General features: G+C 46.9%; 1 protein-coding gene across 1 annotated transcript in view; it reads left to right on the top strand.

Annotated features, from left to right (window-relative positions):
* The window catches only part of LOC121574508 (protein Shroom3), a 133,281-nt gene that overhangs the window by 93,527 nt on the left and 15,490 nt on the right, over positions 1–24,264 (top strand). The window contains exons 7-15 of the mRNA XM_045222756.1: positions 86–1,610; positions 1,809–1,990; positions 2,687–3,236; positions 3,672–4,496; positions 15,354–15,436; positions 20,098–20,350; positions 22,888–23,460; positions 23,610–23,623; positions 23,771–24,124. Coding sequence (XP_045078691.1) covers positions 86–1,610; positions 1,809–1,990; positions 2,687–3,236; positions 3,672–4,496; positions 15,354–15,436; positions 20,098–20,350; positions 22,888–23,460; positions 23,610–23,623; positions 23,771–24,124 — 4,359 coding nt within the window. The remainder of the gene's footprint in view (positions 1–85; positions 1,611–1,808; positions 1,991–2,686; positions 3,237–3,671; positions 4,497–15,353; positions 15,437–20,097; positions 20,351–22,887; positions 23,461–23,609; positions 23,624–23,770; positions 24,125–24,264) is intronic.

Raw genomic sequence — 24,264 nt, 5'->3', positions numbered from 1 at the left:
GTTTCACCAGACATCGGTCATCAGTGCTCCGTCTATGTGGCTCTAATGTAGGCATGTGTATGTTGTTGTCTTCCTCTTCTTCTAGCCCCACCACCAAGCCCAAACAGGGCTTCCCACCGCCCCCCGAACCCCAGCAAACATCCACCCAGTCTGGCCGCCTCATGCTGCCCCAGGGCATCTACCCCGTGCCCCCTCCGGAACCCCACTATGCCCAGATGCCCACCAGCAGCCCCAGCCCCAGCAACGTGTACCCAGCCCTGGCCAGGGAGAGCAGCCTGAGCAGGCAGCGAGAGCTCCAGGGGTTAGGGGTGGGGGTCAGTGTGGATACAGGGATGGCGGTAGTGGTGGAGAATGGATACCAAAGCAACCCTACTTCCTCTGGCCAGCCTCAGCATCATGACTTTGCTCAGCCTCCACCCAAACAGCCAGCTCATCCAACCCAACCCGCAGACAGAGGGGGGGACAGGTCAGGGTACGAGGAGACCCAAACCAAACTGGGTCTCTACAGGTCTCTGCCTTTGGGACACGGCCAGACCGTGTCCCAAAGGCAGAGCCAGCGGAGTCAAGGACAGGGACAGGGACAGGGTCAGAGCCATGGTCAGGGTCAGGGTCAGGAACAGGGTCAGAGCCAGGGTCAGGGACAGGGTCAGGAACAGGGTCAGACCCAGGGTCAGGGACAGGGTCAGGAACAGGGTCAGAGCCAGGGTCAGGAACAGGGTCAGAGCCAGGGTCAGAGCCAGGGTCAGGGACAGGGTCAGAGCCAGGGTCAGGCGAACAGACCCTCCTCAGCCCAGTCTCTAGGCCAGGAGAGGCGGGATCCATACACTCCAGTCCAGCCGCGGGGAGAGAGGCTACCCAGGTACTCCCTGGGCTCAGAGAGATACCCTGAGCACCACCGACAGGGCCAGGGCAGGGAGGAGGAGCCCAGTCACCACACCAGTCACCCAGTACCTCCTCATGCCACCACCATGCCCAGTAAGATCGTCCAGGGACAGGTTCCTCAGGGGAGCAGCAGCAGTAGGACCCCAGCACAGGTGTCTGACCAGCGGTTAGAGCAGAGAGCCCAGGGGCCTGACCAGCGGTTAGAGCAGAGAGCCCAGGGGCCTGACCAGCGGTTAGAGCAGAGAGCCCAGGGGCCTGACCAGCGGTTAGAGCAGAGAGCCCAGGGGCCTGACCAGCGGTTAGAGCAGAGAGCCCAGGGGCCTGACCAGCGGTTAGAGCAGAGAGCCCAGGGGCCTGACCAGCGGGTCAACGACCAGAGATCCAGGTCCCCCCTCTGGCACTACAGTGATCCAATTCCCCCACAGCAGCAGAGGGACCAGAGGGACCAGAGGGGACCAGAGCACCCCCTGACCCGGCTGGAGAACGCCCTAGCGGATGTCCAGCGCTGTGCCAGTCCAGAGAGCTCCGCCAGCACCCAGAGCAGGCACCAGAGGAGCCTCTCTGTTCTGGAGAAGGTGAACCGCTTCGAGCGCCGCGAACAGGGTCATGGGCAGGGACAGGTTCAGGGACAGGTTCAGGGGAAGCAGAGGAGTAAAAGCACCAGCGCCAGCCACACCAGCCTGAGGCCCTCCTCCTCCCGTCCAACTCAGCCCCAGTCCCAGCCCCAGTCCCAGCCCCAGTCCCAGCCCCAGTCCCAGCCCCAGCCCCAGCCCCAGCCCCAGCCCCAGCCCCAGTCCCAGCCCCAGCCCCAGCCCCAGCCCCAGCCCCAGTCACAGCCCCAGCCCCAACCCCAGCCCCAACCCCAGCCCCAGCCCCTGCCCCAGCCCCTGCCCCAGCCCCAGCCCCTGCCCCAGCCCCAGCCCCAGCCCCAGTCCCAGCCCCAGAGGCCAGGGAGTTGTGACCAGGCCCAGTCCCAGAGCTCCAGGTACCCCCACCACCACCACCACCACCCTAACCCCCACCCTGGCTCAGCCCTGCAGAGGAGCAGGAGCACCTTCCAACTGGGGAGCAAGGAGGGCCAGGAGGAGAATGGCCACGACAGGGACAGGTAATTGTTCAAAATTGTATATAATATCTACACTGAGTGGACAAAACATAAAGAACACCTTCCTAATATTGAGTTGCACCCCCCCCTTTTGCCATCAGAACAGTCTCAAGGTGTCGAAAGCATTCCACAGGGATGCTGGCCCATGTTGACTCCAACGCTTCCCACAGTTGTGTGAAGTTGGCTGGATGTTCTTTGGGTGGTGGACCATTCTTAATACACACGGGAAACTGTTGAGTGTGAAAAACCCAGCAGTGTTGCAGTTCTTGACACAAACCGGTGCACCTGGCACCCACTACCATACCCCGTTCAAAGGCACTTAAAAATGTTTTCTTGTCCATTCACCCTCTGAATGGCACACATACACAATCCATGTCTCAATTGTCTCAAGGCTTAACAATCCTTCTTTAACCTGTCTCCTCCCCTTCATCTACACTGATTGAAGGGGATTTAACCAGTGACATCAATAAGGGATCATAGCTTTCACCTTGATTCACCTGGTCAGTCTTTGTCATGGAAAGAGCAGGTGTTCCTAATGTTTTGTACACTCAGTGTATGTTGTATAGATTGTGTAAATTATGTGTATATTACATTGTCTGTATTCTGTTTATTGTTGTCACCAACATTTCACCAGGTCAAATTCCTGGTACATGTTAATGTCGTGGTGAATAAAGGGGATTCTCATTCTGATTTTGACAGGGATGGGGACAGACAGTTCCATTGGAGGGATGGCCTGCAGGACCTACTGGGGACCATCCAGGACACGTCCTTTAACCGGGCCTACAGGAACAGTATCAAGGACGCCCAGTCCAAGGTGCTCCGATCCACCTCCTTCAGACGCAGGGGCCTGGGAATCAGCGCCAGCGGTAGCGTCAACCCCCCTCCTGGTGTCAACGACTCCTCTCCCGTCCCCGCCAAGCACTTCTCTCTGGAGAAGAAGGCCCCCAAGACCAGCCCCAAACCCTCCACTACCGCCCCAGCCTCCGCCCCAGCCACCTCCACTCACAACCCCAAAGAAAGGCTCACGATCACCGTCCCAGACCCAGACCCAGCTCCAGCCACCTTTCCCTCTCCTCACACCCCCAAAGAAAGGCACGTTGTGACCCCGGAGCCCGAGAGGTTCAGTCCCCCAGAGCTCCCCAGCGTCCTGGCCGTGGGCCCACCAGTCCCGGCCCGTATCGGGGGGCGTAAGAGGCTCACCATGGAGCAGAAGAAGAGGTCCTACTCCGAGCCTGAGAACATGCACGAGGTGAGTCAAAGTATCCAGGATGCCATCTCCTGCTGTTTTGCCCTTAAGCAAGGCACTTAAAAGGTAGACTCAGTGAGATGACGTTGCAACGAACAGCACCGCAGATATTGAGATGAGCGCGATACAAGACTTCGCTCTTACGCTGCTACAACGTGGTAGCTACGGGACCAAAACAGCGGAGAAGTTTAGCCTCAGGCTTCAACACTCTGAGTTGTTGTTGTTGTTGCGGAAATTCACCCACTATGTGTTTACGTGCACTCCATTAAGGGTGCACTGCACTGCGGCTGACCCTGTGCCTCCAAACCCTTGGGTGTGTGTGTATGTGTGTCTCAGGGGGTTGGGTTAGAAAGCAAGAGACACATTTCTGTTTTCTGCAAGGTAATGGACAATAAAGGTTTCCTGCTCTTCTTGTTCTTCTTGTTCTTGTTCTTCTAGGTGGGGTTGGAGTCTGACCCAAGGAGTAGTGCCCAGCACCAAGAGTTCCCGTTCCCAGGCACAGAGACCAGCGTGGCGGACCGCAGGAGGATGTTTGAGATGGCAGCCAGTCGCAGCCTGAGCTCCAGCTCCCAGACTCCCCAGGGCCTCCAGATCTCCCAGACTCCCCAGGGCCTCCAGATCTCCCAGGCAAGTCTAGCCGTGTCCCGGCCAGAGCTCCGGCAGCTGCAGCAGGACGCCCTGGCCGACTACATGGAGAGGAAGAGAGGCTGGAGGACAGACAGGGACAGGGACAGGTCAGAGGGAGGGAGAGTCCACCGTGACCGGCCTCACAGCGTCTACCTGCAGCCCTTTACAGACACCCGGAGTGTTTCCTCAACCTCCACCACCAGTCTAGCCTCTCTCCAGGAGCCCCTTGGCCAAGACAGCAGCCTCTCTGGTGGAGGAAGGCTCTGCTCCACCCTGCCTCCTGGCCTCCGGGGATTCTATCCAGGCAGGGTCACTGCACCACGCGTCCAGGCCAAGGCCCCTGCCTCTATCTCCACCACCCACCCAGACACCTCGGGATTCCACAGGCTACTGGAGGGAGAGCTGCCCAGATCCAGCCTTGGTAGAGAAGACCCATCCCAGGCCACAGCCCAGGCCTATGAGGCTCTCCGGAGCCAGGAGTTTTTCGTGCGAGGCGATGGAGCCTTTGAGAGGGCGGCTCCAGCCCGGAGCTCTTGCAAGTCGGTCTCTGCGGAGGACCTGCTGGAGCGCTCTGAGAGTCCTGCACCCCAGCACTTCAGATCCCGCTCCTCACCCTCTGGCGAGAGGCTCAATCAGGTAGAGTACACTACGCTCTCTGTTTTACACTTTGTAGACTTCTTTACTGATCTAGTACAAGACAAAACAAAGGTACACCATTTATTTTGTGTGTGAATGCAGCCGTAGCTTCAACTGTAAGTGGTGCTCGTCTTAGGTTAGCTCATTTTAGGTCTTACATTTACATTTTAGTCATTTAGCAGACGCTCTTATCCAGAGCGACTTACAGTTAGTGAGTGCATACATTTTCATACTGGCCCCCCGTGGGAAACGAACCCACAACCCTGGCGTTGCAAGTGCCATGCTCTACCAACTGAGCTACAGGGGACGTCTTAGGTCTTAGGTTAGCTCATCTTAGGTCTTAGGTCTTAGGTTAGCTCATCTTAGGTCTTAGATCTTAGGTTAGCTCATCTTAGGTCTTAGGTTAGCTCATCTTAGGTCTTAGGTCTTAGGTCAGCTCATCTTAGGTCTTAGGTCTTAGGTTAGCTCATCTTAGGTCTTAGGTTAGCTCATCTTAGGTCTTAGGTCTTAGGTTAGCTCATCTTAGGTCTTAGGTCTTAGGTTAGCTCATCTTAGGTCTTAGGTCTTAGGTTAGCTCATCTTAGGTCTTAGGTCTTAGGTTAGCTCATCTTAGGTCTTAGGTCTTAGGTTAGCTCATCTTAGGTCTTAGATCTTAGGTTAGCTCATCTTAGGTCTTATGTCTTAGGTTAGCTCATCTTAGGTCTTAGATCTTAGGTTAGCTCATCTTAGGTCTTAGGTCTTAGGTTAGCTCATCTTAGGTCTTAGATCTTAGGTTAGCTCATCTTAGGTCTTAGATCTTAGGTTAGCTCATCTTAGGTCTTAGGTCTTAGGTTAGCTCATCTTAGGTCTTAGATCTTAGGTTAGCTCATCTTAGGTCTTAGATCTTAGGTTAGCTCATCTTAGGTCTTAGATCTTAGGTTAGCTCATCTTAGGTCTTAGGTCTTAGGTTAGCTCATCTTAGGTCTTAGGTCTTAGGTTAGCTCATCTTAGGTCTTAGGTTAGCTCATCTTAGGTCTTAGGTCTTAGGTTAGCTCATCTTAGGTCTTAGATCTTAGGTTAGCTCATCTTAGGTCTTATGTCTTAGGTTAGCTCATCTTAGGTCTTAGGTCTTAGGTTAGCTCATCTTAGGTCTTAGGTCTTAGGTTAGCTCATCTTAGGTCTTAGGTCTTAGGTTAGCTCATCTTAGGTCTTAGGTTAGCTCATCTTAGGTCTTAGGTCTTAGGTTAGCTCATCTTAGGTCTTAGGTCTTAGGTTAGCTCATCTTAGGTCTTAGGTCTTAGGTTAGCTCATCTTAGGTCTTAGATCTTAGGTTAGCTCATCTTAGGTCTTATGTCTTAGGTTAGCTCATCTTAGGTCTTAGATCTTAGGTTAGCTCATCTTAGGTCTTATGTCTTAGGTTAGCTCATCTTAGGTCTTAGGTCTTAGGTTAGCTCATCTTAGGTCTTAGGTCTTAGGTTAGCTCATCTTAGGTCTTAGGTCTTAGGTTAGCTCATCTTAGGTCTTAGGTTAGCTCATCTTAGGTCTTAGGTCTTAGGTTAGCTCATCTTAGGTCTTAGGTCTTAGGTTAGCTCATCTTAGGTCTTAGGTCTTAGGTTAGCTCATCTTAGATCTTAGGTTAGCTCATCTTAGGTCTTATGTCTTAGGTTAGCTCATCTTAGGTCTTAGATCTTAGGTTAGCTCATCTTAGGTCTTAGGTCTTAGGTTAGCTCATCTTAGGTCTTAGATCTTAGGTTAGCTCATCTTAGGTCTTAGATCTTAGGTTAGCTCATCTTAGGTCTTAGGTCTTAGGTTAGCTCATCTTAGGTCTTAGATCTTAGGTTAGCTCATCTTAGGTCTTAGATCTTAGGTTAGCTCATCTTAGGTCTTAGATCTTAGGTTAGCTCATCTTAGGTCTTAGGTTAGCTCATCTTAGGTCTTAGGTCTTAGGTTAGCTCATCTTAGGTCTTAGGTTAGCTCATCTTAGGTCTTAGGTCTTAGGTTAGCTCATCTTAGGTCTTAGATCTTAGGTTAGCTCATCTTAGGTCTTATGTCTTATGTTAGCTCATCTTAGGTCTTAGATCTTAGGTTAGCTCATCTTAGGTCTTAGGTCTTAGGTTAGCTCATCTTAGGTCTTAGATCTTAGGTTAGCTCATCTTAGGTCTTAGATCTTAGGTTAGCTCATCTTAGGTCTTAGGTTAGCTCATCTTAGGTCTTAGATCTTAGGTTAGCTCATCTTAGGTCTTAGATCTTAGGTTAGCTCATCTTAGGTCTTAGATCTTAGGTTAGCTCATCTTAGGTCTTAGATCTTAGGTTAGCTCATCTTAGGTCTTAGATCTTAGGTTAGCTCATCTTAGGTCTTAGGTCTTAGGTTAGCTCATCTTAGGTCTTAGGTTAGCTCATCTTAGGTCTTAGATCTTAGGTTAGCTCATCTTAGGTCTTAGGGGGCGGCAGGTAGCTTAGTGGTTAAGAGCGTTGTGCCAGTAACCGAAAGGTCGCTGGTTCTAATCCCCAAGCCGACTAGGTGAAAAATCTGTCGATGTGCCCTTGAGCAAGGCACTTAACCCTAATTGCTCCTGTAAGTCGCTCTGGATAAGAGCGTCTGCTAAATGACTCAAATGTAAATGTAAAAAATCTTAGGTTAGCTCATCTTAGGTCTTAGGTCTTAGATCTTAGGTTAGCTCATCTTAGGTCTTAGATCTTAGGTTAGCTCATCTTAGGTCTTAGATCTTAGGTTAGCTCATCTTAGGTCTTAGATCTTAGGTTAGCTCATCTTGGGTCTTAGATCTTAGGTTAGCTCATCTTAGGTCTTAGGTCTTAGGTTAGCTCATCTTAGGTCTTAGGTCTTAGGTTGGCTCATCTTAGGTCTTAGATCTTAGGTTAGCTCATCTTAGGTCTTAGGTCTTAGGTTAGCTCATCTTAGGTCTTAGATCTTAGGTTAGCTCATCTTAGGTCTTAGATCTTAGGTTAGCTCATCTTAGGTCTTAGATCTTAGGTTAGCTCATCTTAGGTCTTAGATCTTAGGTTAGCTCATCTTAGGTCTTAGATCTTAGGTTAGCTCATCTTAGGTCTTAGGTTAGCTCATCTTAGGTCTTAGATCTTAGGTTAGCTCATCTTAGGTCTTAGATCTTAGGTTAGCTCATCTTAGGTCTTATGTCTTAGGTTAGCTCATCTTAGGTCTTAGGTCTTAGGTTAGCTCATCTTAGGTCTTAGGTTAGCTCATCTTAGGTCTTAGATCTTAGGTTAGCTCATCTTAGGTCTTAGGTCTTAGGTTAGCTCATCTTAGGTCTTAGATCTTAGGTTAGCTCATCTTAGGTCTTAGATCTTAGGTTAGCTCATCTTAGGTCTTAGATCTTAGGTTAGCTCATCTTAGGTCTTAGGTCTTAGGTTAGCTCATCTTAGGTCTTAGGTCTTAGGTTAGCTCATCTTAGGTCTTAGATCTTAGGTTAGCTCATCTTAGGTCTTATGTCTTAGGTTAGCTCATCTTAGGTCTTAGGTCTTAGGTTAGCTCATCTTAGGTCTTAGGTTAGCTCATCTTAGGTCTTAGATCTTAGGTTAGCTCATCTTAGGTCTTAGGTCTTAGGTTAGCTCATCTTAGATCTTAGATCTTAGGTTAGCTCATCTTAGGTCTTAGGTCTTAGGTTAGCTCATCTTAGGGTCTTAGATCTTAGGTTAGCTCATCTTAGGTCTTAGATCTTAGGTTAGCTCATCTTAGGTCTTAGATCTTAGGTTAGCTCATCTTAGGTCTTAGATCTTAGGTTAGCTCATCGTAGGTCTTAGATCTTAGGTTAGCTCATCTTAGCTTGGTGGTTCCAGCTAAAGCAGCTGATGCCTTCCTGCTGTGTGACCTGACTGACTGTGTCTGAGCTGGGGTTGGTGTCTGAGCTGGGGTTGGTGTCTGAGCTGGGGTTGGTGTCTGAGCTGGGGTTGGTGTCTGAGCTGGCCTGGCTGGGAGCAGGCACATAAACCAAGGGCTGGATGATGAGTGTCCCAGGGGCAGGAGAGGTCACAGAGGTCAGGAGAGGTCACAGAGGTCAGGAGGGGTCACAGAGGTCAGGAGGGGTCACACAGCTGGCTTCTAAACCTCAGCTCTTCCTCCTCCTGACAGGGCCTTGACGACAGCTGGCACATAAACCAACCTAGAAAGCTAACAGCTAAAATATACTGTCTACGATAGTTGAGGATTCCGCTGCGAAGTCAGTTTCTGTGGGATGTTAAACAAGGATGCCGGTTATCACCGTATGGATTTCTTATACCCAATACTGTACATAACCCTAACCCTGAGGGGTGACAGGGCGGGTCTATGTAGTGACCTAACCCTGAGGGGTGACAGGGCGGGTCTATATAGTGACCTAACCCTGAGGGGTGACAGGGCGGGTCTATATAGTGACCTAACCCTGAGGGGTGACAGGGCGGGTCTATATAGTGACCTAACCCTGAGGGGTGACAGGGCGGGTCTATATAGTGACCTAACCCTGAGGGGTGACAGGGCGGGTCTATAGGGACCTAACCCTGAGGGGTGACAGGGCGGGTCTATATAGTGACCTAACCCTGAGGGGTGACAGGGCGGGTCTATATAGTGACCTAACCCTGAGGGGTGACAGGGCGGGTCTATATAGTGACCTAACCCTGAGGGGTGACAGGGCGGGTCTATATAGTGACCTAACCCTGAGGGGTGACAGGGCGGGTCTATATAGTGACCTAACCCTGAGGGGTGACAGGGCGGGTCTATATAGGGACCTAACCCTGAGGGGTGACAGGGCGGGTCTATATAGGGACCTAACCCTGAGGGGTGACAGGGCGGGTCTATATAGTGACCTAACCCTGAGGGGTGACAGGGCGGGTCTATATAGTGACCTAACCCTGAGGGGTGACAGGGCGGGTCTACATAGTGACCTAACCCTGAGGGGTGACAGGGCGGGTCTACATAGTGACCTAACCCTGAGGGGTGACAGGGCGGGTCTACATAGTGACCTAACCCTGAGGGGTGACAGGGCGGGTCTATATAGGGACCTAACCCTGAGGGGTGACAGGCGGGTCTATATAGTGACCTAACCCTGAGGGGTGACAGGGCGGGTCTATATAGTGACCTAACCCTGAGGGGTGACAGGGCGGGTCTATATAGTGACCTAACCCTGAGGGGTGACAGGGCGGGTCTATATAGTGACCTAACCCTGAGGGGTGACAGGGCGGGTCTATATAGTGACCTAACCCTGAGGGGGTGACAGGGCGGGTCTATATAGTGACCTAACCCTGAGGGGTGACAGGGCGGGTCTATATAGTGACCTAACCCTGAGGGGGTGACAGGGCGGGTCTACATAGTGACCTAACCCTGAGGGGTGACAGGGCGGGTCTATATAGTGACCTAACCCTGAGGGGTGACAGGGCGGGTCTATATAGTGACCTAACCCTGAGGGGTGACAGGGCGGGTCTATATAGTGACCTAACCCTGAGGGTGACAGGGCGGGTCTATATAGTGACCTAACCCTGAGGGGTGACAGGGCGGGTCTATATAGTGACCTAACCCTGAGGGGTGACAGGGCGGGTCTATATGTGACCTAACCCTGAGGGGTGACAGGGCGGGTCTATATAGGGACCTAACCCTGAGGGGTGACAGGGCGGGTCTATATAGTGACCTAACCCTGAGGGGTGACAGGGCGGGTCTATATAGTGACCTAACCCTGAGGGGTGACAGGGCGGGTCTACATAGTGACCTAACCCTGAGGGGTGACAGGGCGGGTCTATATAGTGACCTAACCCTGAGGGGTGACAGGGTGGGTCTATATAGTGACCTAACCCTGAGGGGTGACAGGGCGGGTCTATATAGTGACCTAACCCTGAGGGGTGACAGGGAGGGTCTATATAGTGACCTAACCCTGAGGGGTGACAGGGCGGGTCTATATAGGGACCTCCATAGAGATAAATAGTTAAATAAGTTTATCTCTGTGTTGACCCTCGCCCCTCGCCCCTCGCCCCTCGCCCTGGTCTGGCCAGCAGCTCCACAGACAGGAAATACCCCAGATCCTCTGACTTCCTGTGTGGTGCCACTGGTCCAGGGCTGGCAGAACACAGACTGATCACAGACTGATAAGACAAACACACACACACACACACACACACACATAAACACTCACACACACACAGCAGTGGGCCAGGGAGGAGCAAGCTATAGATACAGTTGAAGTCGTAAGTTTACATACATTTAGGTTGGAGTCATTAAAACTCATTTTTCAACCACTCTACACATTTCTTGTTAACAAACTATAGTTTTGGCAAGTTGGTTAGGACATCTACTTTGTGCATGACACAAGTAATTTTTCCAACAATTGTTTACAGACAGATTATTTCACTTATAATTCACTGTATCACAATTCCAATGGGTCAGAAGTTTACATTCACTAAGTTGACTGTGCCTTTAAACAGCTTGGAAAATTCCAGAAAATGATGCCATGGCTTTAGAAGCTTCTGATAGGCTAATTGACATAATTTGAGGCCTACCTTCAAACTCAGTGCCTCTTTGCTTGACATCATGGGAAAATCAAAAGAAATCAGCCAAGACCTCAGAAAAAAAATTGTAGACCTCCACGTCTGGTTTATCCTTGGGAGCAATTTCCAAACGCCTGAAGGTACCACGTTCATCTGTACAAACAATAGTACGCAAGTGTCCATAAAATGTATATAGTATGTATAAGCATGAAGTAGAGGCCTAAGCATTGTTGTTCACTAGTTTACTCAAATTAGGAAAGGGATGGTGGGGTTGGAAAGTAATAAAGGGAAATATATATATTTTTAAAGGATATGTATGTATGTATATATATATATGTATATGCGTATATGTATGTATGTGTATGTATGTGATCTACCCCCTAAAAAATAAATAAATAAATAAATAGTACGCAAGTATAAACACCATGGGACCACGCAGCCGTCATACCGCTCAGGAAGGAGACGCGTTCTGTCTCCTAGAGATGAACGTACTTTGGTGCGAAAAGTGCAAATTAATCCCAGAACAACAGCAAAGGACCTTGTGAAGATGCTGGAGGAAACAGGTACAAAAGTATCTATATCCACAGTAAAACGAGTCCTATATCGACATAACCTGAAAGGCCGCTCAGCAAGGAAGAAGCCACTGCTCCAAAACCGCAATAAAAAAGCCAGACAACGGTTTGCAACTGCACATGGGGACAAAGATCGTACTTTTTGGAGAAATGTCTGCTGGTCTGATGAAACAAAAATAGAACAATTTGCCATAATGACCATCGTTATGTTTGGAGGAAAAAGGGGGTCGCTTGCAAGCAGAAGAACAGCATCCCGACCGTGAAGCACAGGGGTGGCAGCATCATGCTGTGGGGGTGCTTTGCTGCAGGAGGAACTGGTGCACTTCACAAAATAGATGGCATCATGAGGAAGGAAAATTATGTGGATATATTGAAGCAACATCTCAAGACATCAGTCAGGAAGTTAAAGCTTGGTCACAAATGGGTCTTCCAAATGAACAATGACCCGAAGCATACTTCCAAAGTTGTGGCAAAATGGCTTAAGGACAACAAAGTCAAGGTATTGGAGTGGCCATCACAAAGCCCTGACCTCAATCCTATAGAACATTTGTGGGCAGAATTGAAAAAGCGTGTGCGAGCAAGGAGGCCTACAAACCTGACTCAGTTACACCAGCTCTGTCAGGAGGAATGGGCCAAAATTCACCCAACTTATTGTGGGAAGCTTGTGGAAGGCTACCCGAAATGTTTGACCCATGTTAAACAATTTAAAGGCAATGCTACCAAATACTAATTGAGTGTATGTAAACTTCTGACCCACTGGGAATGTGATGAAAGAAATAAAACCTGAAATAAATCATTCTCTCTACTATTATTCTGACATTTCACATTCTTAAAATAAAGTGGTGATCCTAACTGACCTAAGACCGTTTTTACTAGGATTAAATGTCAGGAATTGTGAAAAACTGAGTTTAAATGTATTTGGCCAAGGTGTACGTAAACTTTCGACTTCAACTGTAAGTATGATTGTCTTTAGAAGCTCCCTTCGGGCCACAGCAGCTGTTGGGTCAGTAAGGTCAGTCAGGAAACCACCGCTGGGTCCTGAGGATGGATGGTTATCAAAAAGTCCTTTATCTCCCAGAGCGATTACAGCTAGAAATAACCACTGTCTCTCACTCTGTGGGAATGAATAAAACTGCTTTATCATGGGTAGAAATGAAAGAGTTTTGTAATATATATATATTCCTCTCTTTTTCCACTACCATAATAATAATTGTTGAAAACAGAAAGACAGCTGAAGCAAACACACACAGCCTATAGGACAGGGTTCCCCAAATTGAGGCCCGCGGGTGGTTTTATTTGGCTCCCCAAGTTATCTGAGCAAGAAATATATATATATATATATATATATATATCATTGTTTGCCATAAAAGACTGTAAAAACACCAGGAAATCAGCTCCAAGTGATTTTAACTTTGGAAATCTGTTCCCAACTATCCCCACGCATAATAGAGAGATGTGATCGTATACAAATGTAAGCAAGGTTCGAAATGATTGTTTTAGTCTAACAATATATCGGTTAGGGCTTCTTGCAGTCAATTTGCAGTCTACAAATTATTTGTAATTATGTTCTGGCCCCCTGACCATCTGCTCAAGAAAAAATCGTCCCGAGGCTGAATCTAGTTGATAATCCCTACGATAGAATAACCTCTCAGAGGTCCTGCAGTGTACTGTAGTAAATGTAGCTATGGTCTCAGGGGTCCTGCAGTGTACTGTAGTAAATGTAGCTATGCTCTCTGAGGTCCTGCAGTATAGGATTGGGCAGTATCCAGATTTTCATATTGTCATATCGTCCTTCCCTTACCCGGTATTACCGGCTTGGTACACAAGGGGGCGCCAAAAACACAAAGCCCATTGGGCGTCTATTACCAGAAAGCAAACAAAGTTGGAAGCTGCTAGCTAAATATGCTAACGAGCGCAAACTAAAATAAACGAATTGCAAAGACAGGCAATCCAGCGCATAAAGTTATACATATATAGGTAGGAGCTACCGAATGTCATTTTTTGGTGAGTTTGGACATTTACAAGCGAATGTGAACGAGAGACATTGTGCATAATGAACAAAGTTTTGACGCATGCTTGTCTGAAGGAAGAACAGCACTGGCTCTGAAGCAGCATGTCTACAGGCTGTGTCTGTCTGGAGTCGCTAGGGCAACGGGCTTGCCTGCTCTGCTCTGCTTGGAGAAGAGAGGGGGAGGAGCAGGCAAGCCAAAAACAGAGAGGAGAAAAAAATGGAAGGAAATGAAGATATCAGTGGCAGCTGGACAGATAACTCATCCAATGGGCTTTGACTTCTCAAACACAACAGAAAGCTAACGCAATATGATGTCCTGTCACCTTATTAATTCAGCCACTTACTTAGATAACAAGTTAAACGTAGGAAAAAAATATAAAACACATAAGATATATCTTGCTGCGTTTCGTAAACTCAGATCTAAAATGCTTCTTAATGTTATTTCAGCTCGGTATCAGACTAATGTTGTGCTTCAGTTGCACTTTAAACTGGGATGAGAATTCACGTATGGGCAGAGTATCAGCAGAAAGCGCTCTGACTGATGTGGAGCGACTTTTATCTGTTGTAACCAGCCTATTTTTCTCCAGTAAAATGCTACATTAACTTTAAGCAAAACGTTAGGAAATGTAGCTGGCTACATTATTTCTATGATAGGCCTAAACATTAGAAATATGATGGCCATGCATCATTTTTGCAAAAAAAGACGTTGCTTTTTCATTTGTAAGCTCATTTACTTGTGCGACTGCCAGCCAAATAGCATTGCACTTCTGTTGTCATCTGATGAAAATGAAGCTATTTTCTGCCAATGTGTTGCACTAATGTAATATCTGTGAAGGAAAACTATAGTTGCACGTCCCTGATCACGCTATTGAAGCAAAAATACACTGTTAACTTTCAATATAAAACATGACCCCTGTTAATACACAGCTGGACTCACCTGCTCCCGCTTTCTCCTGTTGTGTTATTTACAAACAAACACGTGACTGGCTCAACTGTGCTGGGGAACTACGGTAAGGTTCATAATGTAAAATAATCTGACAGGTGAAATGAACACAACCTGCTTTATCTCCTAACACATTGCACAAGTTGACTGCAGGTATTAACTTAAATATTCAAATGTATTGAAAAACTTCAAAGAAATCGTGTTAAAAAAAAAAAAAATACATCCCATGGCTATTTCTAAATACCCGGTTATACGGTATATACGGTATACTGGCCAAGCCTAAATGTAGCTATGGTCTCTGAGGTCCTGCAGTATACTGTAGTAAATGTAGTCGTGTATGTATTTAGGATCTCAAAGGGGGATCTTGTGACTGCTTCTCACAGAACCCATACCAGTCAGGACACACACACACACACACACACACACACACACACACACACACACACACACACACCACGTAATTAACTCTAAGGGTAGCTGTTGATTCAGGGGAACACATATGACAGGCACTCATTAGCAATATAGCCGAAGTCGTTAGCTGGGTGAGTTGGCGGTGTGCGCAGTGATGTGGGCTGGTGTGGATAAAATGCCAGGGCCGAATTCTTGTCCCAGTCCGCCCCTGGGTTGACCTTATCCTCCTCTCACCAAGTAATCTCTCTCTCTCTCTCTCGCTCTTTCTCTCCCCCTCTCTCTCTCTCTCGCTCTTTCCTTCTCTCTTTCTCTCCCTCTCTCTCTCTCGCTCTTTCCTTCTCTCTTTCTCGCTCTCTCGCTCTTTCCTTCTCTCTTTCTCTCTCTCTCTCTCTCTCTCTCTCTCTCTCTCTCTCTCTCTCTCTCTCTCTCTCTCTCTCTCTGTCCCTCTCTCATTCCAGGACTTCATGGCAGGAGGAGATCTGAGGATGTTTGGGATCTACTCTACTGAGCCCAGGCATTTCACAAACAACGACAACAACAGGTCTGTTTCCATATAGATAGCACCCTATTCCCTAATATAGTGCACTACTTTTGACCAGGGCTCAGGGCCCATAGGGCTCTGGTCAAAAATAGGGTACCACTTTAATTTCAATGAACTATCTACCAACCCTAACCCTAACCTTAACCCTTATCCTAACCCTAACCTTAACCCTAGCCCTAACCCTAACCTTAACCCTTATCCTAACCCTAACCTTAACCCTAGCCCTAACCCTAACCTTAACCCTAGCCCTAACCCTAACCTTAACCCTTATCCTAACCCTAACCTTAACCCTAGCCCTAACCCTAACCTTAACCCTAGCCCTAACCCTAACCTTAACCCTTATCCTAACTCTAAACGTAACCCTAGCCCTAACCCTAACCTTAACCCTTATCCTAACCCTAACCTTAACCCTAGCCCTAACCCTAACCTTAACCCTTATCCTAACCCTAAACTTAACCCTAGCCCTAAACCTAACCTTAACCCTTATCCTAACCCTAACCTTAACCCTTATCCTAACCCTAAACTTAACCCTTATCCTAACCCTAAACTTAACCCTAGCCCTAACCCTAACCTTAACCCTTATCCTAACCCTAAACTTAACCCTAGCCCTAACCCTAACCTTAACCCTTATCCTAACCCTAAACTTAACCCTAGCCCTAACCCTAACCTTAACCCTTATCCTAACCCTAACCTTAACCCTTATCCTAACCCTAACCTTAACCCTTATCCTAACCCTAAACTTAACCCTAGCCCTAACCCTAACCTTTAACCCTTATCCTAACCCTAACCCTAACCTTAACCCTTATCCTAACCCTAAACTTAACCCTAGCCCTAACCCTAACCTTAACCCTTATCCTAACCCTAACCTTAACCCTTATCCTAACCCTAAACTTAACCCTTATCCTAACCCTAAACTTAACTCTAGCCCTAACCCTAACCTTAACCCTTATCCTAACCCTAAACTTAACCCTAGCCCTAACCCTAACCTTAACCCTTATCCTAACCCTAAAACTTAACCCTAGCCTAACCCTAACCTTAACCCTTATCCCAACCCTAAAGCCAAACCCTGGCCCTAACCCTAACCCTAACCCTTATCCTAACCTAAACTTAACCCTAGCCCTAACCCTAACCTTAACCCTTATACTAACCCTAAACTTAACCCTGGCCCTAACCTAACCTTAACCCTTATCCTAACCTAAACTTAAGCCTGGCCCTAACCTAACCCTAACCCTTATCCTAACCCTAAACTTAACCCTAGCCCTAACCCTAACCTTAACCCTTATCCTAACCCTAAACTTAACCCTAGCCCTAACCCTAACCTTAACCCTTATCCTAACCCTAAACTTAACCCTAGCCCTAACCTTAACCCTTATCCTAACCCTAAACTTAACCCTAGCCCTAACCCTAACCCTAACCCTTATCCTAACCCTAAACTTAACCCTAGCCCTAACTACACTGCTCAAAAAAATAAAGGGAACACTTAAACTCCTGAGTGGCGCAGTGGTCTAAGGCACTGCATCGCAGTGCTAACTGTGCCACTAGAGATCCTGGTTCGAATCCAGGCTCTGTCGCAGCCGGCCGCGACCGGGAGACTCATGGGCGGCGCACAATTGGCCCAGCGTTGTCCAGGGTAGGGGAGGGAATGGCCGGCAGGGATGTAGTTCAGTTGATAGAGCATGGCGTTTGCAACGCCAGGGTTGTGGGTTCGATTCCCACGGGGGGCCAGTATAAAAAAAAAAGATGTATTCACTAACTGTAAGTCGCTCTGGATAAGAGCGTATGCTAAATGACTAAAATGTAAACAACACATCCTAGATCTGAATGAATGAAATAATCTTATTAAATACTTTTTTCTTTACATAGTTGAATGTGCTGACAACAAAATCACACAAAAATTATCAATGGAAATCAAATGTATCAACCCATGGAGGTCTGGATTTGGAGTCACCCTCAAAAATTAAAGTGGAAAACCACACTACAGGCTGATCCAACTTTGATGTAATGTCCTAAAAACAAGTCAAAATGAGGCTCAGTAGTGTGTGTGGCCTCCACGTGCCTGTATGACCTCCCTACAACGCCTGGGCATGCTCCTGATGAGGTGGCGGATGGTCTCCTGAGGGATCTCCTCCCAGACCTGGACTAAAGCATCCGCCAACTCCTGGACAGTCTGTGGTGCAACGTGGCGTTGGTGGATGGAGCGAGACATGATGTCCCAGATGTGCTCAATTGGATTCAGGTCTGGGGAACGGGCGGGCCAGTCCATTGCATTAATGCCTTCCTCTTGCAGGAACTGCTGACACACTCCAGCCACATGAGGTCTAGCATTGTCTTGCATTAGGAGGAACCCAGGGCCAACCACACCAGCATATGGTCTCACAAGGGGTCTGAGGTTCTCATCTCGGTACCTAATGGCAGTCAGGCTACCTCTGGCGAGCACATGGAGGGCTGTGCGGCCCCCCAAAGAAATGCCACCCCACACCATGACTGACCCACCGCCAAACCGGTCATGCTGGAGGATGTTGCAGGCAGCAGAACGTTCTCCACTGCGTCTCCAGACTCTGTCACGTCTGTCACATGTGCTCATGTGTGAACCTGCTTTCATCTGTGAAGAGCTCAGGGCGCCAGTGGCGAATTTGCCAATCTTGGTGTTCTCTGGCAAATGCCAAACGTCCTGCACGGTGTTGGGCTGTAAGCACAACCCCCACCTGTGGACGTCGGGCCCTCATACCACCCTCATGGAGTCTGTTTCTGACCGTTTGAGCAGACACATGCACATTTGTGGCCTGCTGGAGGTCATTTTGCAGGGCTCTGGCATTGCTCCTCCTGCTCCTCCTTGCACAAAGGCGGAGGTAGCGGTCCTGCTGCTGGGTTGTTTCCCTCCTACGGCCTCCTCCACGTCTCCTGATGTACTGGCCTGTCTCCTGGTAGCGCCTCCATGCTCTGGACACTACGCTGACAGACACAGCAAACCTTCTTGCCACAGCTCGCATTGATGTGCCATCCTGGATGAGCTGCACTACCTGAGCCACTTGTGTGGGTTGTAGACTCCGTCTCATGCTACCACTAGAGTGAAAGCACCGCCAGCATTCAAAAGTGACCAAAACATCAGCCAGGAAGCATAGGAACTGAGAAGTGGTCTGTGGTCACCACCTGCAGAACCACTTCTTTATTGGGGGTGTCTTGCTAATTGCCTATAATTTCCACCTGTTGTCTATTCCATTTGCACAACAGCATGTGACATTTATTGTCAATCAGTGTTGCTTCCTAAGTGGACAGTTTGATTTCACAGAAGTGTGATGACTTGGAGTTACATTGTGTTGTTTAAGTGTTTCCTTTATTTTTTTGAGCAGTGTATAACCCTAACCCTTATTCTAAACCTAACCGTAACCTTAGCAAGCAGTTGCTTATCAACAGATAGTTTGTTGATAGTATGACCATCTGTAGAGCGTCTACGACTATCCAGATAAAGTGACCAACAGTAGTGCACTATAAAGGGAATAGGGTGATGGGCTCTGGTTAAAAGTAGTGCACTATAAAGGGAATAGGGTACCATGGGACATTATTCTTTTAAACGCAGAAAATCCAGTGTTTCTTTGTCAAACAGTTTTGTTATATTTCAGTCTTCTGTGATGTATATAAAGTGTAATATTGGGATGCAAACTCAAAATGTAATACATTTCAACTCTACATCTGACATGGTACAGGTGTCTTCTTTCTTTAAGCCCATAACCATGTGTGTGAGGTGGATACTTTTGTTTCAAAGTAGATCTGTTTAAGACTACCAATAAACACTGTGTGACTCTGATTTAGACTGTTTGGGAAAGAGAGGTAACATGCCAGGGATGGAACTGTTTGGGAAAGAGAGGTAACATGCCAGGGATGGAACTGTTTGGGAAAGAGAGGTTGAAGCTCACACACTGTATGTATGCAATGTATGCACTCACTAACTGTAAGTCGCTCTGGATAAGAGCGTCTGCTAAATGACTAAAATGTAAAATGTAATGTATGTATGTGTGTGTGTGTGTGTGTGTGTGTGTGTGTGTGTGTGTGTGTGTGTGTGTGTGTGTGTGTGTGTGTGTGTGTGTGTCCTGACTGGTATGGGTTCTGTGAGAAGCAGTCACAAGATCCCCCTTTGAGATCCTAAATACATACACGACTACATTTACTACAGTATACTGCAGGACCCCTGAGAGCATAGCTACATTTAGGCTTGGCCAGTATACCGTATATACCGTACACCGGGTATTTAGAAATAGCCATGGGATGTATTTTAATTTTTTTTAACACGATTTCTTTGAAGTTTTTCAATACATTTGAATATTTAAGTTAATACCTGCAGTCAACTTGTGCAATGTGTTAGGAGATAAAGCAGGTTGTGTTCATTTCACCTGTCAGATTATTTTACATTATGAACCTTACCGTAGTTCCCCAGCACAGTTGAGCCAGTCACGTGTTTGTTTGTAAATAACACAACAGGAGAAAGCGGGAGCAGGTGAGTCCAGCTGTGTATTAACAGGGGTCATGTTTTATATTGAAAGTTAACAGTGTATTTTTGCTTCAATAGCGTGATCAGGGACGTGCAACTATAGTTTTCCTTCACAGATATTACATTAGTGCAACACATTGGCAGAAAATAGCTTCCTCCTCTGTGTGTATTGCAGATCTTTGGACGACCAGCGTTCTGACAGACCCGTCTCTGCCTCCCAGTCCCAATCTCAGTCCCAGTGTGTAGAGACCCGCTACCTGCTGAGCCAAAGCCCGTCCCAAAGCAACACCCCCGTGATGAGGAGAGAGAGACAGAGGAACCCCGACCACCAGCGGGCCCTTAGTGCCTCCAGCCTGGCTGCCTCTGTAGGTCTCCCCTGCCCCTTCTCCCCCCCGGGAACCAGCCCTACTGCCAGCCTGGACTGGCAGGTATGTCAATCTGTCTGTCTGTCTGTCTGTCTGTCTGTAAAATCAAGTAAACTCAGAATTTATTTGAAGTGCATTTAACAGGGGTCACAACACACTTTACAAAATTCAAAAGAGGAACAGGGGAACACCATCATCAACAAAACAAAACAGGTCAAACATTGAGGAGCAGATAGTCCATCCTGTCTGAAGTTTGTCCTGGGATGTGTTTGGAGGGTTAATATAATTGGAGGGTTTATATAATTGGAGGGTTTATATAATTGGAGGGTGTATATAATTGGAGGGTTTATATAATTGGAGGGTTTATATAATTGGAGGGTTAATATAATTGGAGGGTTTATATAATTGGAGGGTTTATATAATTGGAGGGTTTATATAATTGGAGGGTGTATATAATTGGAGGGTGTATATAATTGGAGGGTTTATATAATTGGAGGGTGTATATAATTGGAGGGTTTATATCATTGGAGGGTTTATATAATTGGAGGGTTTATATAATTGGAGGGTGTATATAATTGGAGGGTTTATATAATTGGAGGGTTAATATAATTGGAGGGTTTATATAATTGGAGGGTTAATATAATTGGAGGGTTAATATAATTGGAGGGTTTATATAATTAGAGGGTTTATATCATTGGAGGGTTTATATCATTGGAGGGTTTATATAATTGGAGGGTTTATATAATTGGAGGGTTAATATAATTGGAGGGTTTATATAATTGGAGGGTTTATATAATTGGAGGGTTAATATAATTGGAGGGTTTATATAATTGGAGGGTTTATATAATTGGAGGGTTTATATCATTGGAGGGTTTATATCATTGGAGGGTTTATATAATTGGAGGGTTTATATAATTGGAGGGTGTATATAATTGGAGGGTTTATATAATTGGAGGGTTAATATAATTGGAGGGTTAATATAATTGGAGGGTTTATATAATTGGAGGGTTAATATAATTGGAGGGTTTATATAATTGGAGGGTGTATATAATTGGAGGGGTTATATAATTGGAGGGTTTATATAATTGGATGGTTGCATATAATTGGAGGGTGTATATAATTGGAGGGTTTATATCATTGGAGGGTTAATATAATTGGAGGGTTAATATAATTGGAGGGTTTATATAATTGGAGGGTTAATATAATTGGAGGGTTTATATAATTGGAGGGTTTATATAATTGGAGGGTGTATATAATTGGAGGGTTTATATAATTGGAGGGTTTATATAATTGGAGGTTTTATATAATTGGAGGGTGTATATAATTGGAGGGTTTATATAATTGGAGGGTTAATATAATTGGAGGGTTAATATAATTGGAGGGTTTATATAATTGGAGGGTTAATATAATTGGAGGGTTAATATAATTGGAGGGTGTATATAATTGGAGGGTTTATATAATTGGAGGGTTTATATAATTGGAGGGTTAATATAATTGGAGGGTTTATATAATTGGAGGGTGTATATAATTGGAGGGTTTATATAATTGGAGGGTGTATATAATTGGAGGGTTTATATAATTGGAGGGTTTATATAATTGGATGGTTGCATATAATTGGAGGGTTGCATATAATTGGAGGGTTAATATAATTGGAGGGTTTATATAATTGGAGGGTTTATATAATTGGAGGGTTAATATAATTGGAGGGTTTATATAATTGGAGGGTTTATATAATTGGAGGGTTTATATAATTGGAGGGTGTATATAATTGGAGGGTGTATATAATTGGAGGGTTTATATAATTGGAGGGTGTATATAATTGGAGGGTTAATATAATTGGAGGGTGTATATAATTGGAGGGTTTATATAATTGGAGGGTTTATATAATTGGAGGGTTTATATAATTTGAGGGTTAATATAATTGGAGGGTGTATATAATTGGAGGGTGTATATAATTGGAGGGTTAATATAATTGGAGGGTTTATATAATTGGAGGGTTAATATAATTGGAGGGTTTATATAATTGGAGGGTTAATATAATTGGAGGGTTAATATATATATGTGGTCCTCTGTAGCTCAGCTGGTAGAGCACGGCGCTTGTAACGCCAAGGTAGTGGGTTCGATCCCCGGGACCACCCAAACACAAAAATGTATGCACGCATGACTGTAAGTCGCTTTGGATAAAAGCGTCTGCTAAATGGCATATATATTATATTATTATTATATAATTGGAGGGTTTATATAATTGGAGGGTTAATATAATTGGAGGGTTTATATAATTGGAGGGTTTATATAATTTGAGGGTTTATATAATTGGAGGGTTTATATAATTGGAGGGTTTATATAATTGGAGGGTTAATATAATTGGAGGGTTTATATAATTTGAGGGTTTATATAATTGGAGGGTTTATATAATTGGAGGGTTTATATAATTGGAGGGTTAATATAATTTGAGGGTTGTCTGTCTTTTTATGTATTTGTATATGTATGCCAAGAATGCCTGTGTCGTTGCCAGAAAAATGTCCCTATGGAGAAAATAAGTATTAATTAATTAATTAATTCATCCATCCATTAATTCATCCATCCATTCATCCATTCAGGCCAGTGAGAGGTTGAGCCAGGCCAACCTGGATGCCATAGCCTTCCCCACCCTGCTGCAGACCGCCACTCCCAGGAACATGTCCCCAGAGGTCCAGGTTCACCCAGAGGTCAGGAGAAGCCCCACAGCACATCTACAGCATGGCATGGCCCAGGGCCAGAACCAGAACCAGGGTCTGCAGCCCAGGACCCGACAGGGCTCCTCAGACACCAGCCCCTCAGAGGAGACCCTGAAAGACTTCCCCAGAGAGAAAGATGGGCCCTGCCTTCAAGCTTCAGCCAATAACCCAAAGACCACCCCACCCCCCATCCTGCCAAAAGCCTCCCCACCACCACCCCCATCTAAAACCTCCCACAGACCACACACCCTGTTCTCCCTCCGCATCTCAGAGTCCACTCTGCAGGAGACCTCGGCCCTACAAGTAGCTCCACCCCTAGCCCCTCCCACAATCTCCCTACAGGACTATGGCGAGGTGTTCCTCCAGGAGCCGGCCCCTCCCTCCCCTCCTCCCCCTCCCCCCATCAGGGAGACGGATATCACAGAGGACTTCCCCCCCCCTCCTCCCCCTCTCCTTCCCCCCTCCTCACCCCCAGACGGAGAGGAGGAAGAGGAGCGTAGGGAGAATCATCATCGACCTGGGCTACAGCACCTCAACAGGTACACACGACCCTGGCTCCCACTAACACACATCACGGCACAATAACAGTGAATGGTGCATTCCAGAAAGCCATATTACTGTACTGTATATGTATATGATCTAATGTAAAGGGACATAGTAACACTGAAAATATTCTAATCATCAATGTTAAAGCTTAGAAAAACCTAGACCGTTTATCCACCCAGTGTTGTGAACCGCTTGTCTGTTTGTGTTTCTGTCCATGCAGCTGTGAGTTCCCATCTCTCCCCTCCTCCTCCCGTCAGACAGTCCCCCCCTCTATCCACCTGTCTGGTTCTCCGGGACCTAGCCTAACCCCTGAGCCCCAGCAGGGGCCTAGCGGTGAGGAAAGCCTGGGGCTAGAGTACCATCTCTTGGCCAGGAGGGAGAGGTCTGCTGGGGAGCTGAGGGTGGAGGCCCTGGCCAGACAGCTGGTGTCCCGGGGGGATAAGACCCTGACCCCGGTGCTGGACAGCTGGGCAGAGGGCGGACAGACCATGGACCTGATGGAGGAGATCTTCCCCGCGGGGGGAGGGAGGTTACTGTGGCAACGCCGTAGGATCAGCACCTGTCTGGAGGACAGGTGAGGGACGGTTGAGGAGCGGGGGGAGGAGAGGGGGGAGGAGAGGGGAAGGGATAGGAGGTGAGCCGGGGGAGTAGAGGTGAAGGGAGATGAGAGGGGATTTGGGGAGGTCTGGTTATCCAGAGGGAATGAGGAAGTGT

This window comes from Coregonus clupeaformis, chromosome 9, assembly GCF_020615455.1.
Source record: "Coregonus clupeaformis isolate EN_2021a chromosome 9, ASM2061545v1, whole genome shotgun sequence".
Classification (NCBI taxonomy): Eukaryota; Metazoa; Chordata; class Actinopteri; order Salmoniformes; family Salmonidae; genus Coregonus; species Coregonus clupeaformis.
Note: the sequence above shows the minus strand (reverse complement) of the source record. Positions and strands in the feature narration are given on the sequence as shown.